Source organism: Oncorhynchus keta, chromosome 29, assembly GCF_023373465.1.
Source record: "Oncorhynchus keta strain PuntledgeMale-10-30-2019 chromosome 29, Oket_V2, whole genome shotgun sequence".
NCBI lineage: Eukaryota > Metazoa > Chordata > Actinopteri > Salmoniformes > Salmonidae > Oncorhynchus > Oncorhynchus keta.
In genome coordinates, this window is record NC_068449.1 from 46,405,355 (window position 1) to 46,426,604 (window position 21,250).

The 21,250-nt window shown below is 43.7% G+C and overlaps 1 protein-coding gene across 2 annotated transcripts in view; it reads left to right on the top strand.

Annotated features, from left to right (window-relative positions):
• The first annotated feature begins 7,139 nt into the window (after positions 1-7,139).
• The window catches only part of LOC118363014 (zinc finger protein Gfi-1-like), a 139,741-nt gene continuing 125,630 nt past the window's right edge, over positions 7,140-21,250 (top strand). Inside the window, exons 1-3 of one of the 2 annotated variants that reach the window (XM_035743771.2) lie at positions 7,140-7,645; positions 8,034-8,158; positions 11,020-15,108. In XM_035743771.2, the coding sequence (XP_035599664.2) occupies positions 7,369-7,645; positions 8,034-8,158; positions 11,020-12,273 (1,656 nt within the window). In that variant the 5' untranslated portion in view covers positions 7,140-7,368 and the 3' untranslated portion in view covers positions 12,274-15,108. Of the gene's footprint in view, positions 7,646-8,033; positions 8,159-11,019; positions 15,109-21,250 lie in introns of those variants that run through there. The other variant, XM_052485331.1, reaches the window with a different exon arrangement.

Sequence of the window (21,250 nt, forward strand, 5' to 3'; positions counted from 1 at the left end):
AGGAGCACTGCCAGAGCCCTGCAAAATGACCTCCAGCAGGCCACAAATGTGCATGTGTCTGCTCAAACGGTCAGAAACAGACTCCATGAGGGTGGTATGAGGGCCCGACGTCCACAGGTGGGGGTTGTGCTTACAGCCCAACACCGTGCAGGACGTTTGGCATTTGCCAGAGAACACCAAGATTGGCAAATTCGCCACTGGCGCCCTGTGCTCTTCACAGATGAAAGCAGGTTCACACTGAGCACATGTGACAGAGTCGGGAGACGCCGTGGAGAACGTTCTGCTGCCTACAACATCCTCCAGCATGACCGGTTTAGCGGTGGGTCAGTCATGGTGTGGGGTGGCATTTCTTTGGGGGGCCGCACAGCCCTCCATGTGCTCGCCAGAGGAAGCCTGACTGCCATTAGGTACCGAGATGAGATCCTCAGACCCCTTGTGAGACCATATGCTGGTGCGGTTGGCCCTGGGTTCCTCCTAATGCAAGACAATGCTCGACCTCATGTGGCTGGAGTGTGTCAGCAGTTCCTGCAAGAGGAAGGCATTGATGCTATGGACTGGCCCGCCTGTTCCACAGACCTGAATCCAATTGAGCACATCTGGGACATCATGTCTCGCTCCGTCCACCAACGCCACGTTGCACCACAGACTGTCCAGGAGTTGGTTGATGCTTTAGTCCAGGTCTGGGAGGAGATCCCTCAGGAGACCATCCGCCACCTCATTAGGAGCATGCCCAGGCATTGTAGGGAGGTCATACAGGCAGGTGGAGGCCACACACACTACTGAGCCTCATTTTGACTTGTTTTAAGGACATTACATCAAAGTTGGATCAGCCTATAGTGTGGTTTTCCACTTTAATTTTGAGTGTGACTCCAAATCCAGACCTCCGTTGGTTGATACATTTGATTTCCATTGATAATTTTTGTGTGATTTTGTTGTCAGCACATTCAACTATGTAAAGAAAAAAGTATTTAATAAGAATATTTAATTAATTCAGATCTAGGATGTGTTATTTTAGTGTTCCCTTTATTTTTTTCAGCAGTGTATATACACTCCCATTCAAAAGTTTGGGATCACTTAGAAATGTCATTGTTTTTGAAAGAAAAGCGCATTTTTTGAAGGCCAGTACCCCAGAGTCGCCTCTTCACTGTTGATGTTGAGACTGGTGTTTTGCGGGTACTATTTAATAAAGCTGCCAGTTGAGGACTTGTGAGTCGTCTGTTTCTCAAATTAGACACTCTAGTGTACTTGTCTTCGTGCTCAGTTGTGCACCGGGGCCTCCCACTCCTCTTTCTATTTTGGTTAGGGCCAGTTTGCTCTGTTCTGTAAAGGGAGTAGTAAACAGCGTTGTATGAGATCTTCAATTTCTTGGGAATTTCTCACATGGAATAGCCTTCATTTCTCAGAACAAGAATAGACTGACGAGTTTCAGAAGCCTGTAATCAAACCCACAAATGCTGATGCTCCAGGTGCTCAACTAGTCTAAAGAAGGCCAGTTTTAATGCCTCTTTAATCAGAACAGTTGTCAGCTGTGCTAACATAATTGCAAAATTGCAAAAGAGTTTTCTAATGATCAATTAGCCTTTTAATAAAATTAACTTGGATTAGCTAACACAACGTGCCATTGGAATACAGGAGTGATGGTTGCTGATAATGGGCCTCTGTACACCTATGTAGATATTCCATAAAAAATCAGCTGTTTCCAGCTACAATAGTCATTTACAACATTTATCTACACTGTAATTCTGATCAATTTGATGCTATTTTAAATGGACAAAAAATGTGCTATTATTGAAAAATTAAGTGACCCCAAACTTTTGAACAGTAGTGTATATATATTGACAAAGTTTTTGTGAAGATGGGGAGAGGTATTTATGTATGTTATAAAAACATATTCTGCGTCAGGGATGTGACCAAGAACCCAATGGTCATTCCTTTGTATTGATGGGAGAACCTTCCAGAAGGACAACCATCTCTGCAGCGCTCCACCAATCAGGCCTTTATGGTAGAGTGGCCAGACAGCAGCCACTCCTCAGTAAAAAGCACATGACAGCCCGCTTGGAGGAAACCTGGCACCATCCCTACGGTGAAGCATTGTGGTGGCAGCATCATGCTGTGGAGATATTTTTCAGCGGCAAGAGACTGGGAGACTAGTCAGGATCGAGACAAAGATAAACTGAGAAAAGTACAGAGATCCTTGATGAAAACCTGCTCCAGAGCACTCAGGACTCAAACTGGGGCGAAGGTTCACCTTCCAACAGGACAATGACTCTAAGCACACAGCCAAGTCACGCTTTGGGACAAGTCTCTGAATGTCCTTGAGTGGCCCAGCCAGAGCCTGGACTTGAACCTGATCTAACATCTCTGGAGAGACCTGAAAATAGCTGTGCCCCAATGCTCCCCATCCAACCTGACAGAGCTTGAGAGGATCTCCACTAGAGAATAATTGGAGAAACTCCCCAAATACAGGTGTGCCAAGCTTGTAGCGTCATACCCAAGAAAACTCAATAATGTAATTGCTGCCAAAGGTGCTTCAACAAAGTACTGAGTAAAGGGTCTGAATATTTCCATTTTTTATTTTTAATAAATTAGCAAAAAATTCTAAAAACCTATTTTTGCTTTGTCATTATGGGGTATTGTGTGTAGATTGATGAGCGGAAAAAACAATTGATTAAATTTCAGAATAAGGCTGTAATGTAACAATGTGGGAAAGGTCAAGCGGTCTGAACACTTTCAGAAGGCACTTAATTCTTACGTTTTCATTTTTGTTTTTTGTTGAATGTAATAACTAGTTCTTGTCTATTACAGTTCTGTACTTTGTCATGTATTTGTATGTTTTATGTGGACCCCAGGCAGAGTAGCTGATGCATGTGCAGTAGCTAATCGGGATCCTAATAAACTAAACATGTAATGTATTACTAGTTAGTTTGTTTGTAGTTAATTCTGTTGTATTTGGATGCAGTAGGAAACTAGATGAGGTGAACTGAGGAAAGAATGAGTATGAAAAGGCAGAGTAGATGATATGGTGATGGTTGGTGTGATGGGTGGGGGGCTCTAGCGACTCCTTGTGGCAGGCTGGGCGCCTGCAGGCTGACCTCGGTTGTCAGTTGAGCAGTGTTTCCTCCGACACATTGGTGCAGGTGACTTCCGGGTTAAGCGGGCGGGTGTTAAGAAGCACAGTTTGGTGGGTCATGTTTCGGAGGACGCTTGACTTGACCTTCACCTCTCCAGAGCCCGTTGTGGAGTTGGAGCGATGATACAAGATCGTAATTGGATATCACGAAAATGGGGAGAAAAAGGGGGGTAAACAAAAAAAAATGATAAGCATTGTCTGTACAGTAAAATGCTGTAAATGACGTCAAGAGCTCAGGCTCTGTGCTTCACAGCGCTGGATGGGTTTTGAATGACAGCTGTTCTGAACTTGAGCACCACACGCGACAAGAAGTTGCCCCCATCCCTCCCTCTAATTGGGCAACTTTTGCAGATGTTTTGTTTTCTGAGGGAAATGCTGTAAATTAAGAGGTCTCAATGTATTCTGAAAGATGAGACGTTGAGGATTATAATAAATACTGCTTTGATGTCATACTTGCAAGTCAAAAACCTGTGAGTCCAGACGTGCTCTTCACATTTCCATGTCATCAAATTCATGTCATAAACACTGTGAACATTTATGATCACTATGTTTGATGTACATTTACTAGATGACATGGCATCATACCCTGGGTTGTTCTGAACAGAATGAGTCTGTCTATTGTGAAGAAAATTTGTCACGAAACACACACCTGAATGCACCCGACTCCTTTCTATATCTATACAATTACAACCCGTTTCTCTGAATTGCCCTGTAAAACCTTAACACTAAGATTGTACCTCATGTTGGCAATAGAACAAGCTTTCAAATTATGCTTACCTGACCCAGACTGAAATTTATAATGGGCTGTTTTTGGATAGTGTAAACAACAGTAATTGTGTGATGTCGGGGATGCAGGGCTGTGTTCAAAACAACTACAAGTCTGTTTGCTCTAGTTCCTCAATGGCACAGCTAGGAGCTCAAAAAAGCACCTGATAGTTGAAGACTTTGTGTCGTGAAATTACGTAGGAACTGTGCACACTTTGGAGAGGTGTCACCAGTTAGTCCTCACTTAAACGCTTGTCATTTTCTGGTCTTATGTTGCACTTACCCCACATTTTCCAGGAATATTCTTATCATATTAATGAATGTATCCAGAGTATTTTCAGATTTCATTATCAACAAATGCGGTGAAAAGTGCAGTAAATGTAAAAATAGTGATTTTGGGATTCAGTCTTGTATCACGTGAAATGTTGTGTCCTCAACTTTGGTCTGATAATGTCCCTATCAGCACCTAACTGTTCCCATTTTAATTGCTACCATGTTTATGCATATGCTTTTCATATTTATTCTGTAAGAAACACCTCCCTGATCGAGGCTCCAGTCAAGGATCCAGTCTGCAGCCCAGACCCTTCTCTTCACAGTCTTAGTGCAGGGATGAAGCAGGGCCTGGGTCTGATAGAGATAGACCTTCCTGTTCCTATGATACAAACACCACAGTATCCATGATGAACAGAGCAGGTCACCCTGGGCTTCAGCCTTCACAGAGAGTGGTAGGAGACCCTCCTGGCGGAAGTTTATCTCCTTCAGGATCTCATCTGGTGACTGGGTTCATAGAAAGCCTGGACCTGGGTCCAATACAGACAGGGTCAGGATGGACATTCACCACAAGAGGTACCTAGCCTATAACACATCACACAATCCTAACAACACCCAAACAATGACTATAGGTCAAGGCGGGAGCTCAAAGACTAACCACCTGAGGGTGGTGGCTCCTGCTTCTACCTCCTCTGACGTCATTGGGTCACAACGTGGGAAGCCGGGCGTTAGGACGGATGCTGACAAGCCGTACGCCTGCCCCACGTGTAGGAAGCGCTTCACTGAGGCGACTTATGTGAAGAGGCACCAGACCGTTCTCACCAAGGAGAGGCCCTTCAAGTGCAAACTGTGTTATAAGAGCTTCTCCTTCCTGAGTAACCTTATCAGACATAGGAGTGTTCACAACGGGGAGAAATCATAGCAGTGTGGCTTAAGATGTAAACAGGAGATATCTGGGAACCATTCTTTAGCTGATATATTATAGTTATCATGTTTAGTGTCTTAGGGTTAGAGTTTTTTTGGGGGGGTTACTAAGTCCCTCAGTTGAGCATCTTTCTCACATGAAACAGACTTATTTTTTAGTGTGCTGGCATACACAAAATATTGTCATTGAAGTGTAACTGTATTCCCCCTCTGAATTGGTCTGTTCTATTCATAAAAAATATACTGTCCCTCTTTTGTATAACACCCCCTTCCGCCAAGAAAACATTAGCAGTGGTGAGGTAGACCAGAATTAAGTGGTAGACTTACAATATTTGCCTTGTGAAGCCTACCGGAATAGATTTTGGACTGGTGGGATTTTTTGTGTGCATCCTCCACCCAGAGGAAGCGGATGTTTCGCTGCTCAGGGCTCAACCTCTGTCATGCTTTGCTCTCTGGAACAGGGAGCCGCTCAAAGGGGTAATCAGTGGGGTAGTGTTGTGTGTAGAGGTGGATCAAAGGAAAATATATATTTGTGGAGTTTGTGACGCCCGCTATTTGGTGAGACGTACTGTAGACCCGGTGGCAATGGTGAGACTGAGAATATTGTCTGTCTTGTTGAGCTTTGACAGAGTTTCTACCTGATAAGGTCAGGTTAGGTTATATTTGCTATTCTATGAGGGCCTATGTTCCGAGCCCGCTACGGTGCTTTAGGTGCCAAGGATTCAAACATGTTGCATCAGTGTGTAGAAGGGATATCACACAATGTGAGAAATGTGTAGGAGGGAATAGTCATGTACAGTTGGGATAGAGAAAGCATTGTATCTCAACTGTGGGGGCGCTCATGCAGCTGGGGATCCGAAGCGCCCTCAGAGACAGGTTGAGATTGCCAGAGTTCGAGTTTGGAGGAAAGTTTCCTATGCTGAGGCAGGGAAGAGAGTAGAGGTGAGTGATTTGACTGGGAGCCCCTAGTGAGTAGGCCTAAAGGGAGAGCTCCAGAGAGTAAGAGATTTTGTCAGGTTGGATTTCCTGCTTTTATAGCCATGGTGATCAACCACACTGCACTGATGGAGTAGAATTCACAGAAGATAGATGTGGTAGTTGCAGCAACAGAGAAATATTTGGGTGTGAGAGATTTTAGTGCAGAAAATGTACAGGGAGTTTTGAGAGAAGGGGTTCCATCCTCCAAGGCTGATGGCCAGATGTAGGATGTCTTAGGGCCAAAGTAGTTTGATGGGGTGGTGGGTTTTTGGGGAGAGTGGGTCGGTGTAGGGTTAGATGGTGGTGCAATTTAGAGGTCCTGAACAGTCATTCTGAAACATATTTGTTAACTAACTACCAGGAAGTTAGAAAAGACAGGTTGGGTGTGTGGGGAGCTTATATTAGTGAGCTTGCCTTGACTGACAGCCCTTTGAAACACCTATATCAAGCAACTTGGATGCAGGGAGAAGTGTTGCTGTAAAATCATCTCAGTTTTTTTGTAAAACATCTCCCGTTTGGCATGTCTCTCGTGATGCAGTTCACAGCAGCACTGACGGGTGTGTTGACCTGACAACTGTGTTTGAGTTTTGAACAACCCTTTTGTTCCATGCAGGCTGAAGAACTAGCTAGACCGTAACTAGCTACCCCCAGGCACAGCCAATAGATGAATAGGGTAAACTTTCAATTATATTTGCTGACACCTCACTGTCAAATTTTGGCACCAGTGGAGTAGCTATATAGCAATATAAACCACGCTCCTCTGCAAACATGCCTTTTCCGGTGTTGGTTACACGGTGGTCCTTATTTAAATTAGATAAGAGAATATCGTGTTGTATGAAAATGAGAGTTAAGGTGATGTTACCTTACCCCTTAATAATGAATCCAAGTGTTTGACATGGGGAGGGGACCAGTAATTTATGATAAAACTTTATAACTGTAGAAGCAACAGTGACCTTGATGATTTTCCCATTACTTTTTTTTTTTAACCAAAAAGGTGCAATCCACCCTCCGAGCTGCGAAAGGCAGCAATAAGCAACACAGCGTCTAGTCTGCTGGAAAGCCACACGAAGAAGACACCAACTAATAACATCCTTTCTCAGTATGTACGGAAGTAAACTATGACCAAGAACAATTTACACATGAGCATTTTTTCATTGTTATTTGGACATTTATAAATACCATGGAACTCAAAATATGGCTCATTTAACTGCGCAGCATCACATTCCCCATCTATTATTTAATTCGCGTTAGAGACAGGACTTGGTTGTTAGACGTTATCTTGGTATCGCTAGCTGCTAACAATGGCTAACTGTATGGTTTTTCACACTCAAATAGCCTCCATCATGGAGGTGCTAGCAAATACAGCCGTGGCAGAGATCTGTAAACTCGTAGATGACGACTATGCAGTGTTTCGTTTGGAAATAACTCAAAGCCAGAAAGAAAACAGAGGATTGCGGAGGAAACTACTGGAAATGAAGGTGTCACGGGAGCGCGCAGAGAGAACAATGCGAGAGCGCGTCCTCGCCAGTCGTCCCAGTAGTGTCAAGATCCTCGACCGATACAGAGGAATGGCAAGAGGTACATTTTGTAGGAGGCTGCGGAGCAGGTCGCCGTTCATATATAGCTCAGTGCCTGTTTCCCCGTTTCCCTCTGCACGTGTTCAGATGTGTAACCCAGAATTGGGTCTTGGTCAGTTTTTGGATAGAATGCAATAATTCTCCTGATTACTTAACTACCTTGCGCAAAGACACAATATCATATTGTAACCAGATCCTTTATTTACTGTATTTCTTATTATTTACTAATTGAAAACAATGTGATGATTCAATTAATAGTATATCAAGTAGTTATGAGAAGTGTTACCTTGCCAATTCTAGACAGCATCAATAGTGTACAATATACCGTTGAACATTAACAGTAGCTAACTGAACCACCTCTTTTACTCCAATCACTCTCTCGGGTGAAGGACATCTCACTGGAGGCCACAGGAACGTTGTGAAGCCAGCGGGGCACAATACATGGAGAGGTGACCAACAAATCACTCTTGATGAGGGGAGTGGAACCTCAACCCAGCATGTTATCATGATAGAGGTTAGTGTAACAGTATTGCATTGAAAATTACAATTACTTTGTAACTCAAATGTGGCCTGTCTATTTCAGAATGTGTGAATGAATTTCAGAATGGTGCCCCGCTAACGCCTAGGTGCCCCGCTAACGCCTTCTCTCGGTTGGTATTATGCCCATTATCTCAACACCTTCCTTTTCATATAGAATTAGCTTGAGCACTTCATACCATTTTAATACCACAGTGAATATACCTATTTACATTATCAACACTTTTTCCCTTTCTTGCCCTAGTTTGGTGCAGTGGTAGCATATTGGGCAATTCTGGAAGGTTGAGCACCTCTGGGAGCCTCAGGGCCTCTCCTTCCTCTTCCACGTCCTCTTGAAATTGTGGAGGCACGTCGGCAGAAAACTGCCCTGGTGGGGTCTTCCCCATCTCCTCATTATGTGTCCTGCCCACACCATCCAGAGGATATTCACATTCTTCCCATGTAGACCTGCACAAGTCTGGTTCATCCTTGGGAGCAATTTACAAACGCTTGAAGGTACCATGTTCATCTGTGCAAGTATAAACACCATGGGACCACGCAGCTGTCATACCGCTCTGGAAGGAGACGCGTTCTGTCCCCTAGAGATGAATGTACTTTGGTACGAAAAGTGCAAATCAATCCCAGAACAACAGCAAAGGACCTTGTGAAGATGCTGGAGGAAACGATGTACAAAAGTATCTATATTCACAGTAAAACGAGTCCTATATCGACATAACCTGAAGGCCGCTCGGCAAGGAAGAAGCCACTACTCCAAAACCACCATAAAAAAGCTTGACTACGGTTCGCAACTGTACATGGGGACAAAGATCATACTTTTTGGAGAAATGTCCTCTGATCTGATGAAACAAAAATAGAACTGTTTGGCCATAATGATCGTCATTATATTTGGAGGAAAAAGGGGGAGGGGGGTGTCTTCCAAATGGACAATGACCCCAAGCATACTTCCAAAGTTGTGGCAAAATGGCTTAAGGACAACAAAGTCAAGGTATTGGAGTGGCCACCACAAAGCCCTGACCTCAATCCTATAGAAAATTTGTGGGCAGAACTGAAAAATCGTGTACGAGCAAGAAGGCCTACAAACCTGACTCAGTTATACCAGCTCTGTCAGGAGGAATGTGCCAAAATTCACCCAACTTATTGTGGGAAGCTTGTGGAAGGCTAGCCGAAACGTTTGACCCAAGTTAAACAATTTAAAGGCAATGCTACCAAATATTAAATTGAGTGCATGTAAACTTCTGACCCACTGGGAATGTTTATTTTTTTCATTTCACCTTTATTTAACCAGGTAGGCTAGTTGAGAACAAGTTCTCATTTGCAACTGCGACCTGGCCAAGATAAAGCATAGCAGTGTGAGCAGACAACACAGAGTTACACATGGAGTAAACAATTAACAAGTCAATAACACAGTAGGAAAAAAAAGGGTGAGTCTATATACATTGTGTGCAAAAGGCATGAGGTAGGCGAATAATTACAATTTTGCAGATTAACACTGGAGTGATAAATGATCAGATGGTCATGTACAGGTAGAGATATTGGTGTGCAAAAGAGCAGAAAAGTAAATAAATAAAAACAGTATGGGGATGAGGTAGGTGAAAATGGGTGGGCTATTTACCAATAGACTATGTACAGCTGCAGCGATCGGTTAGCTGCTCAGATAGCAGATGTTTGAAGTTGGTGAGGGAGATAAAAGTCTCCAACTTCAGCGATTTTTGCAATTCGTTCCAGTCACAGGCAGCAGAGAACTGGAACGAAAGGCGGCCAAATGAGGTGTTGGCTTTAGGGATGATCAGTGAGATACACCTGCTGGAGCGCGTGCTACGGATGGGTGTTGCCATCGTGACCAGTGAACTGAGATAAGGCGGAGCTTTACCTAGCATGGACTTGTAGATGACCTGGAGCCAGTGGGTCTGGCGACGAATATGTAGCGAGGAACAGCCGACTAGAGCGTACAAGTCGCAGTGGTGGGTGGTATAAGGTGCTTTAGTGACAAAACGGATGGCACTGTGATAAACTGCATCCAGTTTGCTGAGTAGAGTGTTGGAAGCAATTTTGTAGATGACATCGTCGAAGTCGAGGATCGGTAGGATAGTCAGTTTTACTAGGGTAAGTTTGGCGGCGTGAGTGAAGGAGGCTTTGTTGCGGAATAGAAAGCCGACTCTTGATTTGATTTTCGATTGGAGATGTTTGATATGAGTCTGGAAGGAGAGTTTACAGTCTAGCCAGACATCTAGGTACTTACAGATGTCCACATATTCAAGGTTGGAACCATCCAGGGTGGTGATGCTGGTCAGGCGTGCGGGTGCAGGCAGCGAACGGTTGAAAAGCATGCATTTGGTTTTACTAGCGTTTAAGAGCAGTTTGAGGCCACGGAAGGAGTGTTGTATGGCATTGAAGCTCGTTTGAATGTGATGAAATAAATAAAAGCTGAAATCATTCTCTACTTTTAATCTGACATTTCACATTCTTAAAATAAAGTGGTGATCGTAACTGACGTAAGACAGGTAATTTTTACTAGGATTAAATGTCCGAATTTGTGAGAAACTGAGTTTAAATGTATTTGGCTAAGGTGTCTGTAAACTTCCGACTTCAACTGTATATGTGAATAACTCACATCAGAGTGTTTAAATAAGTTCCGATCATAATCCTTTACTCGGGTGTTACACGTTGCAGGTCACAACATCCTAATCAGACAGTCATAATGCACCTGTTTATCTATCCTAGATATGTGCCCCACTAGCACCATCTCTGGGTTGGTATTATGACTATTATCTCAACACCTACGACATTGTTATCCAATTCAACTCATGTACCGGTAATAACCTCCTCTCTTCTTGTCAGTCTGCAGATGCAGAGGCTGCAGGTACTGGAGGATCGTGTCTGGTCAAGCAGGAGAGGACTGAAGGAGACGACCCACAACACAGCAGAGAAATCCAGACTGTAGACACGGGGCACCATTCCACCACCGCTATGCCCCAGCCCAGGACCAGACGCAGCATCACGGCAGTCAGTGGAATGCCGAACGCCGTCCTCAAGTCCGAGACAGACAAAGAGACTTTAACTGTAACCAAAAGGCTTTTACACACAGGATCTAACTATAGGTCAGACCCAGAGAGACTGAGGCTGGGGCCACTGGGCTGTCCTGCTGTTCCTGGCTCAGAGTACTTACCATTATTTCGTCAGAGCCAGATGACGGATCATTCCTGTGGAGATGGTGATCGTGACCCGTTAGACACAGGCAGTGATGATCCGTCTTGTTCTTACTCTACAGAGCTGGACCCAGGCAACATGCCCTTGGGTTTAGAGACACAGACTGATATGTCTAAAGGGGACTGGAACCGGTACAGTAGTGGTGTATACTTCGAAGGGTGCCTAGATAAGAAAGGGGAGGGTCTAGTCGTAGATGAAATGAAAGTGGAGGGCGACACTCCTCCCACACGGAATGGAGATCTTCACCTTGGAGACGGACACTCACAGGGCAGAGATTTCTTAGATTACAGGGAAAGCTTAGAGACAAATCCAAATGTCACAAACCACTGCACTTTACACACATTCAGGGATGGCAACCCAGTATCCACGTCAATGGGACCTTCCGACCCACACGGCTCAAATGACAGGGCTAGAGACCAGGCTCAGGGAGGGGAAGCAACATCAGGCAATAGTAAAGATAAACGGTTCCTCTGCATGTTCTGTAACAAAGGCTTCAGCTGCCTCCAGAAGGTGGAGATCCACCAGAGGGTCCACACAGGGGAGAAACCCTTCAGCTGTACCCAGTGTCAGATGCGTTTTGCCCAGACTGGTGACCTAAAAAGGCATCAGAGGGTCCACACGGGGGAGAAACCATTCAGCTGCCACCTGTGCCGGGCTAGTTTCTCCCACTCCTCCAGCCTGAAAAGGCACCAGAGGGTCCACACAGGGGAGAAACCCTACAGTTGCCCCCAGTGTGAGAAGAGGTTCTCCCACCAGCACCATTTGAAGATGCACCTGAAAATCCACACGGGAGTGAGGTCGTTTGCCTGTACGCACTGCGGGAAAAGTTTCTCAGAGAGGAGCTACCTCAGAATACACCAGCAGAAAAAACATTCCATTCTATAACATAGAAAGTAACCATTATGCTCAAAGTTTAGATCAAACCTTGCATTAAAGACAAAGATTAATTTATTGTTGTCAGCAGAAAAAAAACAGAGATGCATTTGGTATAACAAGAGTTACAGATTTCAGTGTTGAATATTCCTGAGTAGAATATTGCATCGAGACAGTGTGTGATATATAATATATACAGTGCCTTCGGGAAGTATTGAGACGCCTTGACTTTTTCCAAAAATTTTTACATTACGGCTTTATTCTAAAATTGATTAAATTAAACAAATCCTCAGCAATCTAAACACAACAACCCATAATGCGAAGATATATTTTTAGACATTTTTCCAAATGTATTACAAATAAAAAACACCTTATTTGCATACAGTACCAGTCAAGTTTGGACACCTACTAATTCATGGGTTTTTCTTTATTTTTACTATTTTCTACATTGTAGAATAATAATGAAGACATTAAATTATGAAATAACACATGGAATCATGTAGTAACCAAAAAAGTGTTAAAACAAAGATTCTTCAAAGTAGAGACCCTTTGCCTTGGTGACAGCTTTGCACACACTTGGCATTCTCTCAACCAGCTTCACCTGGAATGCTTTTCCAACAGTCTTGAAGATGTTCCCATAAATGCTGAGCACTTGTTGGCTGCGGAGGCAGGGACTGGGAGACTAGTCAGAAAAAATGAACGGAGCAAAGTACAAACAGATCCTTGATGAAAACCTGCTCCAGAGCGCTCGGGACCTCAAACTGGGGTGAAGGTGCACCTTCCAACAGGTCAATGACCCTATGCACACAGCCAAGACAATGCAGGAGTGGATTCGGGACAAGTCTCAAAATGTCCTTGAGTGGCCCAGCCAGAGCCCGGACTTGAACCCGGTCAAGCATTTCTGGAGAGACCTGAAAATAGCTGTGCATCAATGCTCCCCATCCAACCTGACAGAGCTTGAGAGGATCTGCAGAAAAGAATGGGAGAAACTTCCCAAATACATGTGTGCCATGCTTGTAGTGTCATACCCAGGAAGACTCAAGGCTGTAATTGCTGCTAAAGGGGCATCAAAAAAGTACTGAGTAAAGGGTCTGAACACTTATATAAATGTGATATTTCAGTTTTATTTTTGTAATAAATTAGCAAACATTTCTAAACCTGTTTTTGCTTTCTTATTATGGGGTATTGAGTGTAGATTGAATTTTTGAATAAGGCTGTAACTTAAAACATGTGAAAAAAGTCAAGGGGTGTGAAGACTTTCCAAAGGGACTGTAAAGCCTAAAGTTTGTTGAATATTGTGTTTGTACTGTAAGCTCTACAATGTTCACAAATGCCTGTTTCATTACTTCCATTCAACTATTGTTTTGACATTTTTTAATAAGAAAATTAAGGCAATTTATCAAGTACATGCAGATTTTTAGTTCAGACATGTTTGTGTGGTTTTCATATGGTGTATTTAAACTAACTTTGTTTGAAAAATCCCATTTTGTGTTTATTAAACATTCTAAGACTTACACCGAACAGCGCTTTATAACCATTATAGACGTACTAAATATACCCACACATACCCACACACTAACACCTACTGAACACGTCAAAATAGTTTAGTCAGGTTTGTTTGATGACTTGACTTATCATAGCTGACTTATTTTTACCCACAACATCATATTTACAGTCAAAAAGTATTCACACCCCTTGAATTTTTCCACATTTAGTTGTGTCACAGCCTGAATTTAAAATGGATTAAATAAGAGATGTATTGTCACTAGCTTACACACAATACCCTGTGATGTCAAAGTGGAATTATGGTTTTGCAAAATGAAAAGATGAAATGTCTTGAGTACGTTAGTACGTTTTCAACCCCTTTGTTATGCCAAGCCAAAATAAGTTCAGGAGTTCACATTTGCTTAACAAGTCACATAAGTTGCATGGTCTCACTGTGTGCAATAATAGTGTTTAACATGATTTTTGAATTGTATCGAACACATCTGTCATGTCCCTCAGTCGAGCAGTGAATTTCAAACACAGTTTAAACCACAAAGACCAGGGATGTTTTCCAATGCCTCTGAAAGAAGGGCACCTATTGGTAGCTGGGTTAAATATAAAAAGCAGACATCGAATATCCCTTTTAGCATGGTGAAGTTATTAATTGCACTTAAGGTGTATACAATACACCCAGTCAATACAAAGATACAAGAAGGAAACCGCTCAGGGATTTCACCATGAGGCCAATGGTGACTTTAAAACAGCTATAGAGTTTCATGGCTGTGATAGGAGAAAACTGAGGATGGATCAACAACATTGTAGTTACTCCACAATACTAACCTGATTGACAGAGTGAAAAGGAGGAACCTTGTACAGAATAAAAAATATCCTGAAACATGCATCATGTTTGCAACAAGGCACTAAATTAATACTGCAAAAATTGTGGCAAAGCAATGTCCTTAATGCAAAGTGTTATGTTTGGAGCAAATACAACACATTACTCAGTACCACTCTCCATATTTTCAAGCAAGCATTATGTTATGGGTATGTTTGTAATCGGTAAGGACTGGGGAGTTTTTCAGGATAAAACAAACAGAATGGAGCTAAGCACAGGCAAAATCATAGAGGAAAACCTGGTTCAGTCTGCTTTCCACCAGACACTTGGATATGACTTGACCTTTCAGCAGGACAATAACCTAAAACACAAGGACAAATCTACACTGGAGTTTCTTACCAAGAAGACAGTGAATGGCTGAGATATTTATCTATTTAATTTTCAATAAATGTGCAAACATTCAAATAAACAAACAAATAAACAAAGATTGCTCTTTTTCAATGGGAAAGAATGATTGTTTTCCTCAATTTGTGGGGGTGTGGTCGACTGGAATTCTTTCTTATGACATGAATACTGACACAGAGTTTACAGTTGACATGTAACCAGGTCAAAAATCCCAATCCTACGGTTCGCAATGCTCCCACGTAGGGAATTAGAGCATGCGAGAAGAGCCCTATGATTTGAGGGTAGGCCTGCAACAGTTGTAGCTTAGGTCCAGTTGCAGAGTCAAATAGAGTCATAGTTATGGTCACACAGTTGTTGTAGAAGACCGGAAGCGGGGAACAATGTCGGACAGAATGGAAACGCTAGCTAGCTACAACGAGAGGACTAGAAGGATAAAGGGCTACTATGCCTTTTTAACACTATCAACAAGGCAGGTCCTACAGGTTGTAGTTTTGTTTCACCTGGACTACTATTCAGCCGTGTGGTCAGGTGCCACAAAGAGAGACCTCGTGAAAATTGCAATTGGCTCAGAACAGGGCAGCCCTTAAATGTACTCGGAGAGCTAACATTAGCAATATGCATGTACATCTCTCATGGCTCAAAGTGGAGGAGAGATTGACTTCATCACTACTTCTTTTTGTAAGATGTGTTGACATGGTGAATGCATCGAGCTGTCTGTTTAAACTACTAGCACACAGCTCGGAGACCCATGCATACCACACAAGACATGCCACCAAAGGTCTCTTCACAATCCCCAAGTCCAGAACAGACTATGGGAGGCGCACAGTACTACATAGAGCCATGTCTACATGGAACTCTATTCCACATCAGGTAACTGATGCAAGCAGTAGAATCAGATTATTTTTTTAAAGATTAAAATACACTTTATGGAACAGCGGGGACTGTGAAGAGACACACACATACATGATAAGACACAGACTCTACACACAAGTACACAGATTTTGTATTGTAGATATGTGATAGTAGAGTAGTGGCCTGAGGGAATGTGTTATGAAATGCAATGTCATGTAATATTGTAAATGGTACAGTGCCTTGCCAAAGTATTCGGCCCCCTTGAACTTTGCGACCTTTTGCCACATTTCAGGCTTCAAACATAAAGATATAAAACTGTATTTTTTTGTGAAGAATCAACAACAAGTGGGACACAATCATGAAGTGGAACAAACTTTTTAACAAATAAAAAACTGAAAAATTGGGCGTGCAAAATTATTCAGCCCCCTTAAGTTAATACTTTGTAGCGCCACCTTTTGCTGCGATTACAGCTGTAAGTCGCTTGGGGTATGTCTCTATCAGTTTTGCACATCGAGAGACTGAAATTTGTCTCTGAAGGGTATTCGGCCTGGTTTGCTAACTACCTCTCTCAAAGAGCGTACTGTATAAAGTCAGAACATCTGCTGTCTCAGCCACTACCTGTCACCAAGAGAGTATCCCAAGGCTCGATCCTAGGTCTTCTCAATTTACATCAGCATAGCTCAAGCAATAGGAAGCTCTCTCATCCATTTATATGCAGATGATACAGTCTTATACTCAGCCGGCCCCTCCCTGGATTTTGTGTTAAACGCTCTACAATAAAGCTTTCTTAGTGTCCAACACGCTTTCTCTGCCTTTAACATGGTTCTGAACACCTCCAAAACATGTGGTTTGGTAAGAAGAATGCCCCTCTCCCCACCGGTGTGATTACTACCTCTGAGGGTTTAGAGCTTAAGGTAGTCACTTCATACAAGTACTTGGGAGTATGGCTAGATGGTACACTGTCCTTCTCTCAGCACATATCAAAGCTGCAGGCTAAGGTTAAATCTAGACTTGGTTTCCTCTATTGTAATCGCTCCTTTTTCATCCCAGCTGCCAAACTAACCCTGATTCAGATGACCATCCTGCCCATGCTAGACTATGGAGACGTAATTTATAGATCGGCAGGTAAGGGTGTTTGAGAGGCTAGATGTTCTTTACAATTTAGCCATCAGATTTGCCACCAATGCTCCTTATAGGACACATCACTGCACTACATAGTACTCTATATACCCCTTGCAAGACCCACTGGATGATGCTTATTTATAAAACCCTCTTATGCCTCACTTCCTCCAATCTGAGATACCTACTGCAGACATCATCCTCCACATACAACACCTGTTCTGCCAGTCACATTTTGTTAAAGTTCCCCAAAGCACACACACCCCTGAGTCGCTCCTCTTTTCAATTCGCTGCAGCTAGCGACTGGAATGAGCTGCAAAAAACACTCAAACTGGATCTCTTCATTCAAAGACCAATCATGGACACTCTTACTTACAGTTGTGGCTGCTTCCTGTGATGTATTGTCTTTACCTTCTAACCCTTTGTGCTGTTGTCTATGCCCAATAATGTTTGTGCTATGTTTTGTGCTGCTACCATGTTGTGCTGCTACCATGTTGTTGTCATGTGGTGCTTCTACCATTCTGTGTTTTCATGTGTTGCTGCCATGCTATGTTGTTGTCTTATGTCTCTCTTGTCGTGATGTATGTTTTGTCCTATATTTTTTATTTTTAATCCCAGCCCCGTCCCCACAGGAGGCCTTTTGCCTTTTGATAGGCCGTCATTGTAAATAAGAATTTGTTCTTAACTGACTTGCCTAGTTAAATAAAGGTTAAATAATTAATAAATAGTCATTAACACGGGGGTGTTTATTAATAAGGAGTATTTGAGGATTTGGCTATTCTGACAAATCTATGGATAGCGTAATTGCGTTTTTCAAACAGGAAGAAATGGGCTCAAACAAAGCCTTCTTGTAGTTAGTGAAGTCGAATTAAAATTAAGACAATTGTTGAAATGAATAACTTTCAACACCATTTGTTGTCCCCCTCTTTTTCATTATTCCTCAGCCGTTCCAAAGCTATCTGCCCGCGTGCGTTCTAGTTGATTTTCTCCTGGTTAATAAGTTAATGATTTAAAAGTGTCTGTCTACATTGTAATAGGCTACATAAAAACCAAATAGACTACTACTCTTTCAACCTTAGGCTACATCATTTATGTTAAATTAATTTGTTGGAGTGCCACAGCGCTGCGTCTCTCCAACATCACCCTTGAGAGGCGTGCTGGGCATGAACAAGCTAAATAATATTTTGCACCCCTGCCTTTGGCAAAGTGGACACTGCTTATCATGGGTGCGGCATCAGCGCTCACCTAAATAGGCCGCATGCCACTGGTTGAGAGAAGTTATCATTGTTTCGAGGCAGAGTAATGTGAGGTGTTATGTGTTGTAGGAGGTGCATCTTGGTCAGTTTAACACGGAACACGTGGCACTTAAACTGCTGCTCTAGGTGGCTGCCTAATGGGTGTTGTGCCGAAAATCTCCCCCCTACCAGAACCCCCCCTTCTAATTTCCTTAATTTTGTGTATAGAGTCAAATACTTTCTCTGGCACAGATCAGAGTCAAATACTTTCTATAGAACAAGCTTCACGTAGGCATAGGCAACCGAAATTAATAATTAATGTATGTGTGTGCTATATTAAACATAGAAGAGGGAGTAAAATGTTGGCAAGCAATAAACATTTCAGAACAACTATGGCTGAATTATTATCCTTACACTTTCGAAAATACTAGTCGAATAAGACATAGACTACGAATTTTGGCAAAGAGATTTATTTATAGACTAATCAAATCAGATCAGTAGCGGATTTAGTTGCTGGCGACATGGGCAGCCGCCCAGGGTGCGGACGGGCGGGCGGGCGCAAAAAGGGGGGGTTCGCCCAGGGCGCCATACAAGCTAGAACCGCCACATACATTTGGAACAAATAGCCAAACCGAAAACTGCGGGGGGGAAATACTTTCTGCTACTAAGATCAGTGAAATTTAGGCTAAACTGACAACGGAGTGAAGAGCATAAATCTCAACTGCCAAGCAAGTAGCAGCAATCAAGAAAGCAATGGGGGGGATTTTCAGCATAACACCGGCGGTGGGGCCTAATAACATCATTATATTGAGATTCCCTATTAATTCAATAGCATCTCTGTGGGCCTAGTCATAAAGATGTATAATTTTACTTTTAATACAGTGCCTTGCGAAAGTATTCGGCCCCCTTGAACTTTGCGACCTTTTGCCACATTTCAGGCTTCAAACATAAAGATATAAAACTGTATTTTTTTGTGAAGAATCAACAACAAGTGGGACACAATCATGAAGTGGAACGACATTTATTGGATATTTAAAACTTTTTTAACAAATCAAAAACTGAAAAATTGGGCGTGCAAAATTACCAGCACCTGTAGGGTGAGTTAAAGGCCCTCTGGTCCTTTTTCTTTCTTATTTTATTTAACTCTCAGTTTTCCCCTTGTTTGTCCTGTTTTGTACCTCTCCTCCCCCTTGTATCCTACACTTGCCCCTTCAATTATTCCTACTGTTTTGAGTTTTGTGTTGCCTGCTAGCCGGAGGGGCTTTCTGGCTGTTTGGACTGCTAGCCTCCTGGCCCTGTAGGCGTGGCAGGCATTGCATTGTTGTGTGTTTGTCTGTTTGTCTGACTGTATTTTCCTTGTTCCCATCCACCTTGCACCTGTTAGTTTACCCCCTGAATTGCCCTTTGTCTCTGTTCCTTGTTGTTTTGTGTTGTCAACTGGGGTCCTTTGCTGGTGAGGCTTGCTAGCTCTCTCGGCCCTCAAGTTTGGCAGGTGTTTTGTTGGTCAGTGTCCCTTTTTGTTATCCCCTTATTTCCTTTTACCTACATTTATTTGTTTGTTAGTTTGCCCCCCCGTTTTTGTTTGGTTTGTGTTTTGTTTATTTTTGTCTTTCCCTTTCGTGCCTTTCCCCTTCGGGGAAAATTATTATAAGAAAGAAAATAATAAGAAAATAATAATAATCCCTACTTGTGTCCCTTCCCATTGTTGAAAAGATTATTTTGGTGCTGTGCTAGATAGTTTGTTGTATGTCCCGTGGTACTGGTAGGCCCTGTTTAGCTCAGCCTAGCTGAGCCTGCTAGTTCCTCGGCTGTTTTACACCCCTCCCCCCACTCCCTTTCCCTCCCCTCCCCCCCCTCCCCCTCCCCCTCCCCTCCCCTCCCCCCTCTCACTGGTGTTGGGCTGTAAAGGGAGGGGGCCTCCATCATGTCAGCAGCACAGGCTGGCATGAGGAGGCACCATGCGGTGCGCCTCCTTTTAAAAGGAGAAGGGAGGAAAAATAATGGAGTTATCCCGATTGGATTTCTCCAGAAAATTCCTCCAGAAAGAGCTCGGTTTTCATCCCGCATAGGTAAACTGCATCTTAGCCCCCCCTATAGGAAGGGCTTCGATGTCAGTTTTTCCAACACCAGCTTCCTGAAGGAGTTCTGGGGGAAACTCCAGAACGCCCTGAACACCCAGGGGTCCCTCACAGCGATGTTTGAGGTGACCAAGCTGACGGATAATAGCATTAAAACCGTTATTATCCGTATGTATAATGAAACCGTACAGCCGGAGGACGTTGCAGTATGGCTGGGCAGGTACTGCAACGTGAAGGGTCCCCTGATCCAGGTAAAAGACCTCGATGGGATCTGGACAGGGGCCTGGAGGGTCCCTGTCCAGCAAAGGGAGGACCCTGGGGGCTATGGTGGGTTGAAAGCCATCCCATCCACCATAGTCCTCGGAGAGAACAGGGGCCATGTTCACTACCAGGACCAGCCCAAGCTGTGCCGTAAGTGTGGTGAACATGGCCACCTTGCAGACGCCTGTCAGAAGGTCGTCTGCATGAAGTGCCGGGAGGTGGGCCAACGCTACGAGGAGTGCACGAACGGAAGGTCGTGCCACCTCTGTGGCGAGCGGTCCCACCTCATCCACGACTGCCCCTCCTCCTGGGCCAACAGGGTCAAGGCTGGAGGGAGGGAGTGGGCGGCCGCGGACCGGGCTTTCGAGCACCAGAGGGCTGGAACGGCAGTTGCCGACGTGGTAGTGGAGGAGCCGGTGGTGGTGGAGGAGGAGGCAATAGTGGAGCCGGTAGTGGTGGTGGAGGAGACAGTTGTGGAGCCGGTGGTGGTGGTGGCTGTAGTGGAAGGCGCGGAAGGTGCAGTGGTGGAAGAAGTGGGAGGAGAGGACAAAACCCTCCCCACCCCAATCCCCCTGCCCCAGACTAATGTGACCCCTGAAGGAGAAAATGCAGAGAAAGACGGCTCCGGAGAGATTTTCAGCGAAAGCTCCCCAAGTGGGTCAGATATTATAGGGTCGGTGTAGGAAAGCACCATGGAGACGGTGTCAGAAGGTACGGGG